We start from the raw sequence: 13,383 nt of genomic DNA on the forward strand, positions 1-13,383 counted from the left end.
ACAAAAACCCAACATACTTTTACTAGACTTTCCTCTATTTTTGGTAAATTTTTGTTTTAATTTAAAGCTACTTTTAATTGGTATCCAAATGAGGAAAAATAAAAGTAGATCGTCCTGAGTAACTAGCTGTAAAGCTGATTAAATGAAATAGTCACACAGTTCTAATCTCAACTATCTTACTTTAAAAGAAAAATATTTGCTTTTACTGTATTTTATTGACAAAGGAAAAGAGGCATATCTTCTCGTCCAAAAGAAAATTTTAATATGTTGTAGTTAAAAGTAGTAATGACCTGCAGATAAGATAAAGTGAATGTCCAGATTGTGATACCAGAGATGTTATTTCTTAAATAGCTTCAGAGAAGAACTAGTGTTTTATTCTTACTCTTATTAAAATAAAAAATAAGTGGACTTCAACAGAAATGAAATTAGAACAACAGCAACAGTAGCATCTAACAATTAAGTGAGGATGTTCAGTGTAGCTGTTTAGAGATTAGTTTGTTGTTCAGCTGATATGTTATCTTTTGTTGTTACACTATTGGCCATTTTCTCCACCTGCAATGTGATGATTGCAAGCAGTATGAAAGCTTTGGCTTTGTATTAAAAACCACTAACTAAAAAAGTGAACATCCTGTACATTGAGCAGCATTGTCAGAACAGACTGAGATGGTCATTAATCTTTAAATAGTTTCTTACTGGGGAGGTAATTCCTCTGGGTGAGGTAATTCCTCTGGGTGAGCAGCATTACCCAAAGAGTGCTCTCCTACCAGTAGAAAAGCCAGACATCCTAGGTTTGTACAATGGACATCAATGCAGGTTTTGGTACTAATTTGAACATCTGAATGCCACAGACCCCCTATTAACAAGAAAAATTGTACTCAGGCAATAATCATCTGGGTAATATCTCAGTATGACGATAATCAAAGATTTGCTTTGCTCCCGTCAATAAATTCTTCTGTAAATAGAATTCTTAACTTGAAAGTTCAAAACACTGAGCTTTAGCCTTGTACAAACCCAAATAATAGAAACAAGAAGATATTAAAGTGAATTTGCTTAAATTGATTGATTTTATTTATTTTAATATATTTATTATTTACTTATTCCAGCAGAATGATTCAGCAGGTAACATTTTTTTAGTTATTTGATTTGTGAAGCTCCTGAACTTCAAATTGTTGAAGGACTAACGATTTCTTTGTCTTTGTAATTTTAGAAGTACATTCATAGCTTCAATGATGGATATAGAGCTAGATGAATTTCTGTTATAAACCAATATTTTTCTTCCATGCTTTCATTGCACGTAACTCTAAACTGATATCTAGACCATTAATGCACTAAGCAGCCAAATAGGCTACAGACAAATTACAAACACAAAGTATAAGGAACATCATTTTAACCTCAGAGTAATGAGGTGGTTCAAGAAAGTTGATAGGTTCCTGACAATTAAGTTTTGAGCCTTTGATAATCAGAGATCAGTATTCTGCTTTTCAATCACTGAAGTGATCATATTCAAGGAATTGAAGGGGGGGGGGAGGGGGTGGAAATTTGCCAACAAACAAGACAATTCACAGAATTGTAGGGGTTGAAAGGGACCTCTAGAGATCATTGAGTCCAGCTGCCAAAGCAAGCTCCCTACAGCAGGCTGTGCAGGTAGGCATCTAGAGAAGGACACCGCGTAATGTCTCTGGGCAGCCCATTCCAGTGCTCCATCACCCTTAATGTGAAAAAATTCTTTCACATTTGGTGTGGAACTTCCTATACTACAGTTTATGGCCACTTCCCCTTGTCCTATACCCACAGACTACTGAAAAGAGGTTGGCTATATCCCTTTGTCTCCTACATTTAAGATACTTATTAACATTAGTTAGATCACCTCTCAGTCTTCTTTTCTAAGGCTGAACAGACCCATTTCACTCAGCCTTTCCTCATAGGGGAGATGCCCCAGGCCCTTTATCATCTTTGTGGCCCTCTGCTGGACTCTTTCCAGGAGATCCCTGTCTTTTTGGTACCACAGAGCCCAGAACTGGATACAGTACTCCAAGTGAGGCCTGACCAGCGCAAAGTAGAAGGGGAGGATCACCTCTCTTGATCTGCTGATGATGCTCCTTTTAATGCACCACAGGATCCCCTTGGCCTTCTAGGCAACCAGGGCTCACTGATGGCTTATGGCCAACCTTTCTTCCACCAGGATGCCCAGCTCCCTCTCTACAGAGCTCCTTTCCAACAGATCGTCCCCGAACCTGTACTGATACAGGTAGTTATTCCTTCCCAGATGCAAGACTCTACACTTGCTTTTGTGAAACTTCATCTGGTTTCTTACAGCCCAGAATTTGTACTACTGCCCTGACTGTACAACTCATAAAGGCATCTGTGCAATCTCAGCAGAGTGTATGCCCGTATTTGTAAAAGTCATAGCTCAAACTTATATCTGGATTTTTTCCATTGATCCCCAAGTCTGGATTTTGCAAAAGACGTTTTCTTTCTCAGATAAATAAAATTTTCAAAGACTTATGTATATATGTCTTATATCTTCAAGGTGCAAATGAACCTTCTGTCTACAGATGGGAAATACAAATTTCTGATGTGATTTTCTGCCTTTTCTGAAGTGTCAGTACTGATAATCAAAGAAGTATTCAAAATGTTGTTGGGCATTCTTTTTGTACAGATTGCATATACAGATCCGCATTCAGACCAGAAGTCTGTGGAAATGAGTCCTATTATCTGCAAATCTAAAACCCATCCTGCAAGATTGACCTCTTGAGGAAGATTTACTCTTGGATAAAAAAAATCCTTATCATAATTTTTTCTGGTATTCTGAAAGCCAATGTCCAGTCATCATTAGAGAAGTTCTGAAGAAAGGAAGTTTTCCTTTGTGTCACTTATGTTTCTATGGGAACCAAATGACTCTTCTATCATTAATCATGGACTGCAAGAACCCCAGCCTGTACATGTGATCATGAATCTATTCACAATGCTAAACTTTAGCTATCTCTTATGTTCTTTGAATCTTCTTCAGTTATGGTTTTTCTCTCAGATGCTACCTTAAAGTCCCTATTTTTCTCCCATCTTAAAATGTATTGTTATGGATCTTGTGGAATAATTGTGTGTTACTCAGTTTCACTTCCTGCCTTTATGGCTGTATGTTTGTTGCCTTGTACCCCAGACCAAAGTACTTTGGTTCTGGAAGACCTTTGAGAGTTGCTGAAGCTTTATCTTGTTAAAGAGAAGAGTCACACTGGAGCCTAAATGCCTACTTTTAATCTCAGGGTTACTGTTTCTTGTGGTTTCTCACTGTTTACTTTTTCGTAAGATACCTTGAAAAGAAAAAAGTGTGATGACTATTCTGAAAATCCTTATCTGCACCACTCCATGCCCTCACTGAGGAGCATTTTATTCTCAGTGTTAGCCTTTGAAAACAGTCCTGCTGTAAATGTTGCAAGAGCCATGTTGTGCTGTTCTCTGCAAAAACCTGGACAGATCAGAAGGCAATGGAATACATGGTATTTTATTACACAGAGATGAGGTAATCTCTGGGAAACCTTGAGAAGCATTCACATTGTAACATGTCATACTTTCAAATGTCTGGTGAGTTGAGTGGAATTGAATCAGTCAGAAGCTGAAAAGGAATTGGATCAGGAATATATCACCCTATGGGAGGGCACTGTCAGAAATGCAAACAAATTGAGACAAAGCTTGAATTTCAAAGTATCCGTTGAGAGGATGAATTATCATAGAATCATGGAATCACAGAATCAAAGAATCATAGAAAGCTTTGGATTGGAAGAGACCCCAAGGATCATCAAGTTCTAATTCCCCTGCCTCAGACAGGACCACCAACCTCCAGTTCTGGTACTTGACCAGGCTGCCCAGGGCCCCATCCAAGCTGGTCTTGAACACCTTAGGGACAGAGCATCCACAACCTGCCTCGAATTTATCAGTGATATTGTTGAGCTTTGTGTGTTGAAAATATTTAACTCCACAATGAACTAGGTGCTCATATTTAGCATTGTTACTTGTGTGTCTGTTTCTGCTTTTGAAGTGCACATACGCAAGTCAGTAGATATTTCATATCAAGGAAGTTTGTCACTTCTAGTCTGCATAGGTATTTGTACTTCGTGTCTGCATGTTGTGCAGATGCAAAAGGGTGAGTAGAATTCAAATAATTAGAAAGAGATCTGAAAGAAGTTGAGAAAACACTTTGTTCCATACATTGTATTTTAGGCACAGCTAATAACAACCAGAGTTTTAATGCTCTTCTACTGTGTTGATTTTGCAATTCTCTTAAAATATTTACATTAAATGGCTGCAGTTTTAACTTAGTGATAGTCTCTTGTCCTGAATGGGCCTATTGGTGACTGCTTTTTAAAAAGGTAGAGCTGACTCTGAAAAAATTCCAAAAGCTCATTAAGTTTTAAGAGTCTGAAGAAGGCATTGGCAACATTCTGAAGTGATCTAAAGCTTGGAGTGGGAATAATTGTGCTGAAGGGTGGAGTGCAGCTGCTGCAGCAGCACGTTGAGAGCCCTCCTTAATCATATTGTCTCAGAAGAACTTTCTCTTTCAAATGATGACTCTATTGGGGAAACTGGATTTAATTTTTGAGAACTCATGGTGGTTTCTGGTGCCCATCAGAAGACAAGTCGTTAATATTTAATCATGGCCTGATGGTCCTGTCAGATGAAAACACAGTTCCTTTGGATCTATCTGAATGAGGGGGAGCAGTAACTCTCTACAGATCCAGACAGTAGGCTCAGAGTTCCCCCTGATTGGTCCATAAACCTGATACTAAAACCATAAGCATCATAATATTAAAATTTATTCAGCACACTTTCTGAGGCTCATTTTTCTTGTGCTCATTTGCAAAGCAGTAGGAATGTATTTGAATGTAGATTGCACAAATTTAGGTTTAAATACAACAAAGTCACCTTAAAACTTCATTTGTTATTTTTAACTTAGTGTCTTACTTCCAATTACAATGCATGTACAAAAGCCTGCATTTCAAATCTCATGGGATGTGGTCTGCATGTTAGTTCAGTTAGTATGGCAGAAAGTATGGTGAGATGCTTTCAGGAAAATGTGGACAGAAGAAGGGAACCGTACTGTGCATAAACACTGCTTTGGCAGTTGCTTTGTGCATACAAAGCCATAGGTCCTTACAAAGTGAGCGCAATTTAAGGCAATATTCTGGTAACATATTCCAGGACTTGAAGTGTCTGTAGGAAGAATGGTGTCTGTCACAGAATCAGACAGTTGTAAGTTTCTTCCCACCCAACTCTCCAGCCTGTCCAGGTCTTGCTGAATGGCAGCACAGCCTTCTGGTGTGTCAGCCACATTTCCTGTGTTTTATCACCAGCAAACTTGTTGAGGTTGCATTCTATTTCTTCATTCAGGTCAATCCAGATAATTGGTGAAAATAGATATTGAACAAGACCAGACCCAAATGTATCAGGAATGGTGTCATGAGTAAGATTAGGGAAGTAATCCTGCCCCTGTACTTGGCATTGGGGAGGCCTCACCTCAGGTACTGTGTTCAGTTCTGGGCACCTCAGTACAGAAAGGACATTGAGGTGCTGGAGCAGGTCAAAAGAAGGGCAACAAGGCTTGTGAAGGGCTTGGAGAATATGCCCTACGAAGAGTGACTGAAGGAACTGGGCCTGTTTATTCTGGGGAAAAGGAGGCTGAGGGAAGACCTTATTGTTCTCTTCAAATACCTGACAGGTGATTGCAGAGAGAGCAGGACTGGTCTTTTCTCAGAGGGACAGGTGACAAGGTAAATGGCCTCATGTTGCTCCAGAGGAGGTTTAGGTTGGATACCAAGAAAACTTCTTTACAGAAAGGGTTGCTAAGCACTGAAATAGGCTTCCCACAGAGGTGGTTGAGTGACCATCCCTGAATGTGTATGAAAACTGTTTGGATGTGGTGCTTAGGTGGGTTGTTAGAGCTAGGGTAATATGGTTAAGTTGTAGTTGGACTCGATGATCTTTAATGTCTTTTCCAACTGAGCAGTTCTATGATTCTGTGTCTCCTGGGGATTACCACTAGTTATAGGCTTCCAAAGAGTCTCTGTTGCTGATCACAAAGCTCTGATCTCTGACAACCCAGTTCTCAGTTCTCAGTTCTCAGTTCACCTCACTGCTCATCCACCCATCCTACATTTCCTAAGCTTATCTACAAAGATGTTATGAGAGACACTGTAAAAAGCCTTGGTGAAGTCAAGGTTGGCAGCATCGACTGTTCTTCCTTGTCTACCCATCTGGTCAAAACCTCATGTAGGAAATTAGATTGGTCAAGCATTATTTCCCCTTGTTGGATCCATGTTGACAACTCCTAATAACTTTCTTTTCTTCCATTGCTTTGAGATGACATCCAGAATAAGATCTTGCATCACCTTTCCAGGGACAGAGGTGAGGCTGAACAGCCTGTAGTTTCCCAAATCCTCCTTCTTGCCCTATTTGAAGATTAGAGTGACACTGGCTTTCCTCCAGTCCTCAGGAACCTCTCCCATTTTCCAAGATCCTTTAAAGATTCTTTATCTCCTAAAAATTTGAGTAGCCCCCAAATTAATGATGTGAATTACAGAGAGAAGTATCCTCTTAATGTCAAAGAAAACATGAGAAAACATCATCTATGTTAAAGCAACAAAGACTACACCTGTCTTAGAATTTATCACTCTAAATGTCCCTTATACCTACAGTATTAATCTACATACAGAAAAGATACATAGCTCTGAAAAAAAAAAAAACAAAACACCTACAAACAAACTGGGAGGAAAAGAAATACATTTTACATTGCTTTCTGAGGATCTGAGACAATATTACAGATACTGTTAATCTTCTCCAGCATCTTTAATGCCGGTGAGCACTGACTAGCAGTGTAACTTAAATGGTAAGTTTTGCATACTTCTGTGAAATATATGGAACAGGATATAAAGTATTAAAGTGATCTAAAAGTATAGTACCTATGTCTTAATCTATTCATAGGGTTGCTACTGATTGAGATGAGAGGCTTCTCATACTACCCACTTCCATTTTTTGCTCTGTCTGCAAAAGTTAGCAGCATGATAAAATAGAATAGATCTTACTCAGCTGGACAACGTTGCCCAGAACTGAAAGGCACTGTTGAAAATGAAGGCCATAATTAAATCTTTTTTTCTGGTGCTACAAGAAAAAAAAAAAAAAAAAAAGGCCAAAAATTAATTATCATTCGGACTACTGAAGTCAGCACAGTTCTGAAACAGTATAGCTATCCCTTCTGGTCTGATATTCCTTTTTTAGTTCATACAGTTTCTGTAAGTGATCCTATACTCAGCATAAACTGAAGAAGGTAATTATTTTTACCTCTTACAAAATATGTCTCTTACAATCTATATAAAAGGATCTCAAAGCAGTTCCAACGGAGCAGGTGCCTAACAAATGTTTTTGAGAGAATGGTCTTGAGCCTTCTCAAAATACCTAAATATTCATTAAATTGATATGCATTTGTATATGAAAAACTAATCTTCAGTATGTAAACTATATAATTTTGATTCCAAGTGTGTGTGTGATTATTACATTCTTCCTTCCTTCCTTCCTTCCTTCCTTCCTTCCTTCCTTCCTTCCTTCCTTCCTTCCTTCCTTCCTTCCTTCCTTCCTTCCTTCATCCTTCCTCCCTCTCTTCCTTCCTTCCTCCCTTTCTTCCTTCCTCCCTTTCTTCCTTCCTCCCTTTCTCTTCCTTTCTCTTTCCTTCACTTCCTTTCTTTTGCAATGGAATTTCTTTACAGTTTTCAAAATTAACCTTTTTTTTTTTTTTTTTCTAAGAGACAGGCAGGAGTCTCTAAATGTATCAAGTTTCTGATGAGACAAGAGAAAACTATTACTGTCCTAATCTTACTCTGTGAATTGTTACTGATATGCCAGAAATCACATGGAATATTAAGAGCAGAAACACAAACAACATCTCTACCTGATTTGTTTTAAGCCTGAAGTTTATAGGTCATGCTTTATTTCAGGAACACATGGTAATTTGCAAAATCTGTTTGGCATCCTGGTTTTATACCACTGCTGTGTTTCTGTTCCAAATACAGCTAACATTAAACCAACCTATATAAACTCTCAGTAATATATGCATCATAACTGCCAAGGAGTTTTCTTAATAGCTTGCCCCTTACCAGACTCTGGCATTCTAACCCTTCTGATTTCACTTAGCAGTGGAAGTTAACTTACTTAGTCTTTGTTTTACTTACATCCATTCTGTTGACCTTTTAAGTTTTTGGAAAGAACTTCTTCAAATCAGAGATTTGAATCTAAAAACCTGAGAGTAAATATCTAATGAATATTATGACTGGAGATGATTAAGGATAGGCATGTTCAACCTGTGGCCTGTGGGTTAAACACATCCTGGGGCAGCTACTAATTAGCTCCACCCCTGCCCTGCAACATCATGATAGCAGCTCTTCCCTACTGAGTGGCCCAGCTTGGCCCAAGCACATACTCATCGCCCAGCAACAACTGAGTGAGCAACAACTGAAGCACTGGTGCAAGGCAATTCCTCTCCATTTAATGTGGGCCAGGAAAGCCAAAATAGTGGGCATTCATGGTAGGAGACGATTTCACGAGGACAGAGATAAATTAGAACATGGAGAAGGTGAAATTACTGAATGTTTTCTTTGCTTCTGCTAAGAGTGGAAGTCAGGAATTCTAGCCTCAGGTGATAAGAAAGAGAGCCTGAGGAAAAGAAGACATTCTCTTGGTAGAGGAAGATCTGATCAGATATCATCTAGGCAAAAGCAATGCACACAAATCCATGGGCCGTAATGGGATGTGCATGTGTTCTCAGGGAGCTGGCAGAAGAGGGTGTCAAATTGATCTCTATCATCTTTGAAAAGTCATATAGAACAGGAGATCAACAAAGAAAGTACAGGTATAGTCAGAGGAAGATGTTAGGCCTGACAGCACTTTTGTGAAATGGCTGGTCACAAGGGTTGTCAAGTGTTTTGTCGTATGAGTTATCAGACCAGAAGTCCAGTAGGAAAAAGATAATGTGCACTACAAACTTTAACAGCTAAACTAATACAAAGTCTTATTTAAACTGGTGATAGAATTGATATTAAAAAAAAAATACACTGGAAAAATAAACAGCTTAGTTGGTAAGAGAATGCAATGATGTCTTAGTTGCCTTAGGACTAAAGGCAATCAGGCTGGCAGCCAGTCACTACTGGGATGCATTTTGAGGCCAGTTCTCTTTAGCGCTCTTTTAAAATGGCCTGGATACAGGACTTGAAGGTATTCTGAATAAGTTTGATGAAAACATTACATTTCGGAGAGCTCCCTCAAGAGCAGAGAGGCCTTGCAGAGAGATCTTTACAAATTAGAGGTCTGTGCAATCACCAATCAGATGAAGTTTAATAAGAGCAAGTACCATATTCTGCACCTGAAACATGTCAATTCTGGATATATGTACAGAGTGGGGGAAAACAGGCTGGAGAGCAGCCCTGTGGAATGGGGATCTGGGAGCTCTGGCTGACTGCGAGTGGAACACGAGCCAGCAGTGTGCCCTGGCAGCCCAAAGGGCCAACCGTACCTGGGGTGCAGCAGGCCCAGCACTGCCAGCGGGCGAGGGGAGGGGCTGTCTGCTCTGCTCTGTGCTGTGCGGTCTCACCTACAGCACTGGGTGCAGCACTGGGTGCCACAATAGGAGGAGGACAAAAAACTATTAGAGACCATCCATAGGAGAGTTTCAAAAGGTCTAGAGGGCAAGGTGTATGAAGAGTAGCCTGAGGTCCCTTGGTTTCTTCAGCCGAGAGTAGAGGAGGCTGAGAGGAAACGTGATGGCGGCTGCAGCTCCTCACAGGGAGCGGAGGGGCAGCGCTGAGCTCTGCTCTGTGTGACAGCGACAGGGAACAGCACGGAGTTGTGTCAGGGAGAGTCGAGTTGAATATCAGGAAAAGGTTCTTCATCAGAGAAAGGAGGACATGGAGCAAGCTCACCAGGGCAGTGGCAATGGCCCCAAGCTGCCAGAGTTCAAGAAGCATTTGGAAAAATTTTGAGTTGTCCTGTGTGGAGTCAGGGGTTGGACTCAATGATCCCTGTGGGTCCTTTCATTCTTGAGATATTCTATGATTCTATAGTTTACTTAAGGATAAGGAGAAATGTTTGTAATGGGACTACATACCGAACTGACAGTTCTGACATCCTTCTGAGCAAGGCACACAGTCTTCAGTGTCAGGATCTTCCAGTTCACCTGCGTTTTGAAGGAAACAAATTTTTTGTTAATCCTGGTAATGAAAGGCCACTATGTGAAAGCACTCAGCAAGGTTCTTGGAAACAGATTTTATACAAATCCAAAAAGCAGAAAGATGTGCAGGAATTTATTTTCTCACTCTTTCTTTTGTAATCCTACTCAATTTGAGGAAAATATTTCAATTTTTCATTTGCGTAGCTTTAGAAGAGAATCAGAACAGGAATTAAGGAGCTCAGGATCAGATGCGATTGTGTATTTCAGAACAGGAATCAAAAATTATATTTCTGTAACAGTTTGAAATGAGTATTTTTCCCTCCTACTGAAGGATGCTTACCTTCTCTACAGCTATGCTTCTGACATATATTTTGGTTAAGGTAGTATCCTCTGGTACATCTTTTGCAGTGTCTAGTATTCAGGCACACTTCGCAGTGACCAGAGCAGGGCACACAGGTGTGCTCTGAATGGTAGTGACCTGGGGGACAGCTTTCTCTGCACTCCCCACGGTACAGAAAACGCTCCATCCCTCGTCTATCTGTGCCACAAAGAAACAGAGAAGATGTCAGCAACACAGGACATTTATTAAGCCACCAGTGCTTCAGATGATGTGAATTAGTATTGAAGAGTGCATGATGTGTTCAGTTTTACACGAGATGAGCTAAAATTTACAAAACTTTCAGGATCTCAGATGTTCCACGCTCTTGGAGATCTGTGACATAAAAATGTTATGCTAGTGAATCATCGCTGTTTATATCCACCAATCTAATCAAATAAGGATCAGGAGATTTCCAATACTGGGTTCCCAAAATTCCCCTGCAACAAACATAAGTAGAAGGATTTGTACTATATTGCACAAGTAGATGTAAAATCACCATTATGAAAGCAAATCTGCCCACTTCACCTTTCGAAAGGATCAGTCTGTTTCCATAGTAGATTAAAATGTAATCCTCATCCTAGTCACAGCTAAGCTCTGGTAATGTTTTGATTTGAATTGAGTAGCAAGTGTGCATCTGTTTGGTATCAGAGAAATTGAAATTTCTACTGCATGGGAACTCAGCAAAGTCTGTGGAGGCACCTGTGGCTCCACGTGCCATGTACTGCAACACGTAAAGATCTACTCTAGTGTAAAAATTGCATATATAATTGTGCTAGGTGTATTTTATTACTTATGTATAAAGCCGCCTAGGTATTCACTTGTCATAATTTATTTTTGAAGCTTCAGAGAAAGAAATTGCAGTAGGGCGTAGTGATTGCACCACACAAGAACAACACAAACTGTGTCCCTTTTACATTTCGGGTACAAATCTCCACAGTGATCTTTCTAGCTTCTTCAGAGTGTGAATTTCTTTGAGATCTTCACTTCTTGATACAGAAATATAGAAATTATGTTATTGTTCACCACAGGGTTAGACTTGGGGAAGAATAATAGGAACTGCTCTGTCATGTAGAGAAATAGTTTGAAAACGTAGTCTATTCACTTACAGGCACAGTTCCCAAAGCAAGAGCATCAATCTCATCAGTATGTCTAATTAGTACCAATTATGCTAGTGTTTTCTCATATCCTGGGCACTTATTACCAAACAAATCCTGGGGCATTAAGGACTCACACTGTACTTCAAGAAGCAGCAAAAAAGGAAAAAAGCGGTGAATTCCAAGTCATCCTGCAACTACAAATTTGTTTTTCCTAAATGAATTGGAGGTTAAATTCCAGATACTCATCTCCAAGAATTTCTTGCTATTTGCATATAGCTTCAAGTTCTTTACCCATCAGGCATTAGAGAGGTGACAGGGAATAATCATTTTTATACTGTAGACAATACTGGATCTTCACAAGGAGAAGAGCTGTTTTTTAGAACAACTACGTAGTTAATTACATTACTTTCTGTCTCAACCTAAGCTCTGTAAAACTGTCAAAAAGACAAATTGCTGTGTGTGTCAGTGGCAATCTTTTCTTTTCAGGCACTATTTCCCTAGCTGTAGAGACACAGTAGTAGAATTCACCATGATGGCTTCCTAGCCTTCTCCAAAACACGTTTTGGAAAGCACCTTGTCTCTCTGCATGACTGTGCAACAAGTTTGCTCTATTTAAGTGAAGCACATGCTTTGTAGAGGCTGGGAGAGGCAGATATGTTTCTTCATTTTGTAGAAGCAGCTTATGTAGGGCTTCTGTCCTTATTTTAGCTGTTAATGCTTTTACTCGTATTACCACGGATCCCATTCAAAACATACAGAAGGAAATGAGTAAAGATGTAAGGACAGTGCAGAGATGTGTTTCTTTCTTACGTTCTTTAAAAAGCAAACAAAGAAACAAACAAACAAAAAAGCTTTTAAGCTCCAACATTCATCAGTGTTAAAACATGATAATGATGCAGATCAGTAGCAAAAGCAATGTTTATTTCATTGGCTTTAACAACTGGCTCTGACAGCAGAGGGAAAAGGAAACCTGAATGCCAAGCAGAGGAAAAAAAAAAATGCAAGATATCTTTCTCACCTGTTCCACAAGCAGTGCATTTGTTAGGTTCACTTCCACTGCAGTCCTGGCAGGTATGATGGCACGAATGACACTGCTTTTTGAATTCAAACTTTCCCCTGGGGCATTGCATAACACAACGACCATTGTCAAAGAATCTTTTGAGGAACAGAGAGGCATAATTAAAATTCAGCTGCAACTTTTTCTTTACATTTAAAACAAACTTACAAGACAAACAAGATATTCTTCCTTTATTCTATTATCAGTGTCTTTTCACTTCACTCCTTCATTTTCCCAGTCGTATTTATGATATTTCCTGAGGAAAAGGTCAGTCAAGTTCAGAAATGAGTTGGAATATTTTCCTAGAAAAATTAGCCTTTGGTCTTAAACCTAAACGTCATTCTATCACAATCTCTGAAGTGGCCACTTATGTCTGTTACAAGGAAATTAAGACTAACTAGGTTTTTCTCTGTGAAAAAATGATCTATCTGTTGAAGTTTCCTATTAGATTTGCTTTGAAGGCCTGTTGCGAACATAACTGTGGCTTCAGTACATTGACTTTGTATATGAAATCAAACACCCATCTGAGACCTGTCATTTAGGAGATGTTGTCTGTGACTTGCATGTCTGCAGATATTTAGTGATTTTGTTACTAAATGTCCTGCTGCATAACAAAATATCTGCTGCAGTATTCTTTTTTGTGATA

At 39.4% G+C, this 13,383-nt stretch overlaps 1 protein-coding gene across 1 annotated transcript in view; it reads right to left on the bottom strand.

Annotated features, from left to right (window-relative positions):
* The window catches only part of PCSK5 (proprotein convertase subtilisin/kexin type 5), a 263,646-nt gene that overhangs the window by 37,851 nt on the left and 212,412 nt on the right, over nucleotides 1-13,383 (bottom strand). The window contains exons 22-24 of the mRNA XM_090130933.1: nucleotides 12,699-12,835; nucleotides 10,545-10,742; nucleotides 10,142-10,210 (exon numbers count right to left, since the gene is read on the bottom strand). Coding sequence (XP_089987059.1) covers nucleotides 10,142-10,210; nucleotides 10,545-10,742; nucleotides 12,699-12,835 — 404 coding nt within the window. The remainder of the gene's footprint in view (nucleotides 1-10,141; nucleotides 10,211-10,544; nucleotides 10,743-12,698; nucleotides 12,836-13,383) is intronic.

The sequence above is a fragment of the Phasianus colchicus genome, chromosome Z (genome assembly GCF_987193195.1).
Source record: "Phasianus colchicus chromosome Z, bPhaCol1.hap1.1, whole genome shotgun sequence".
Taxonomy (NCBI): Eukaryota; Metazoa; Chordata; class Aves; order Galliformes; family Phasianidae; genus Phasianus; species Phasianus colchicus.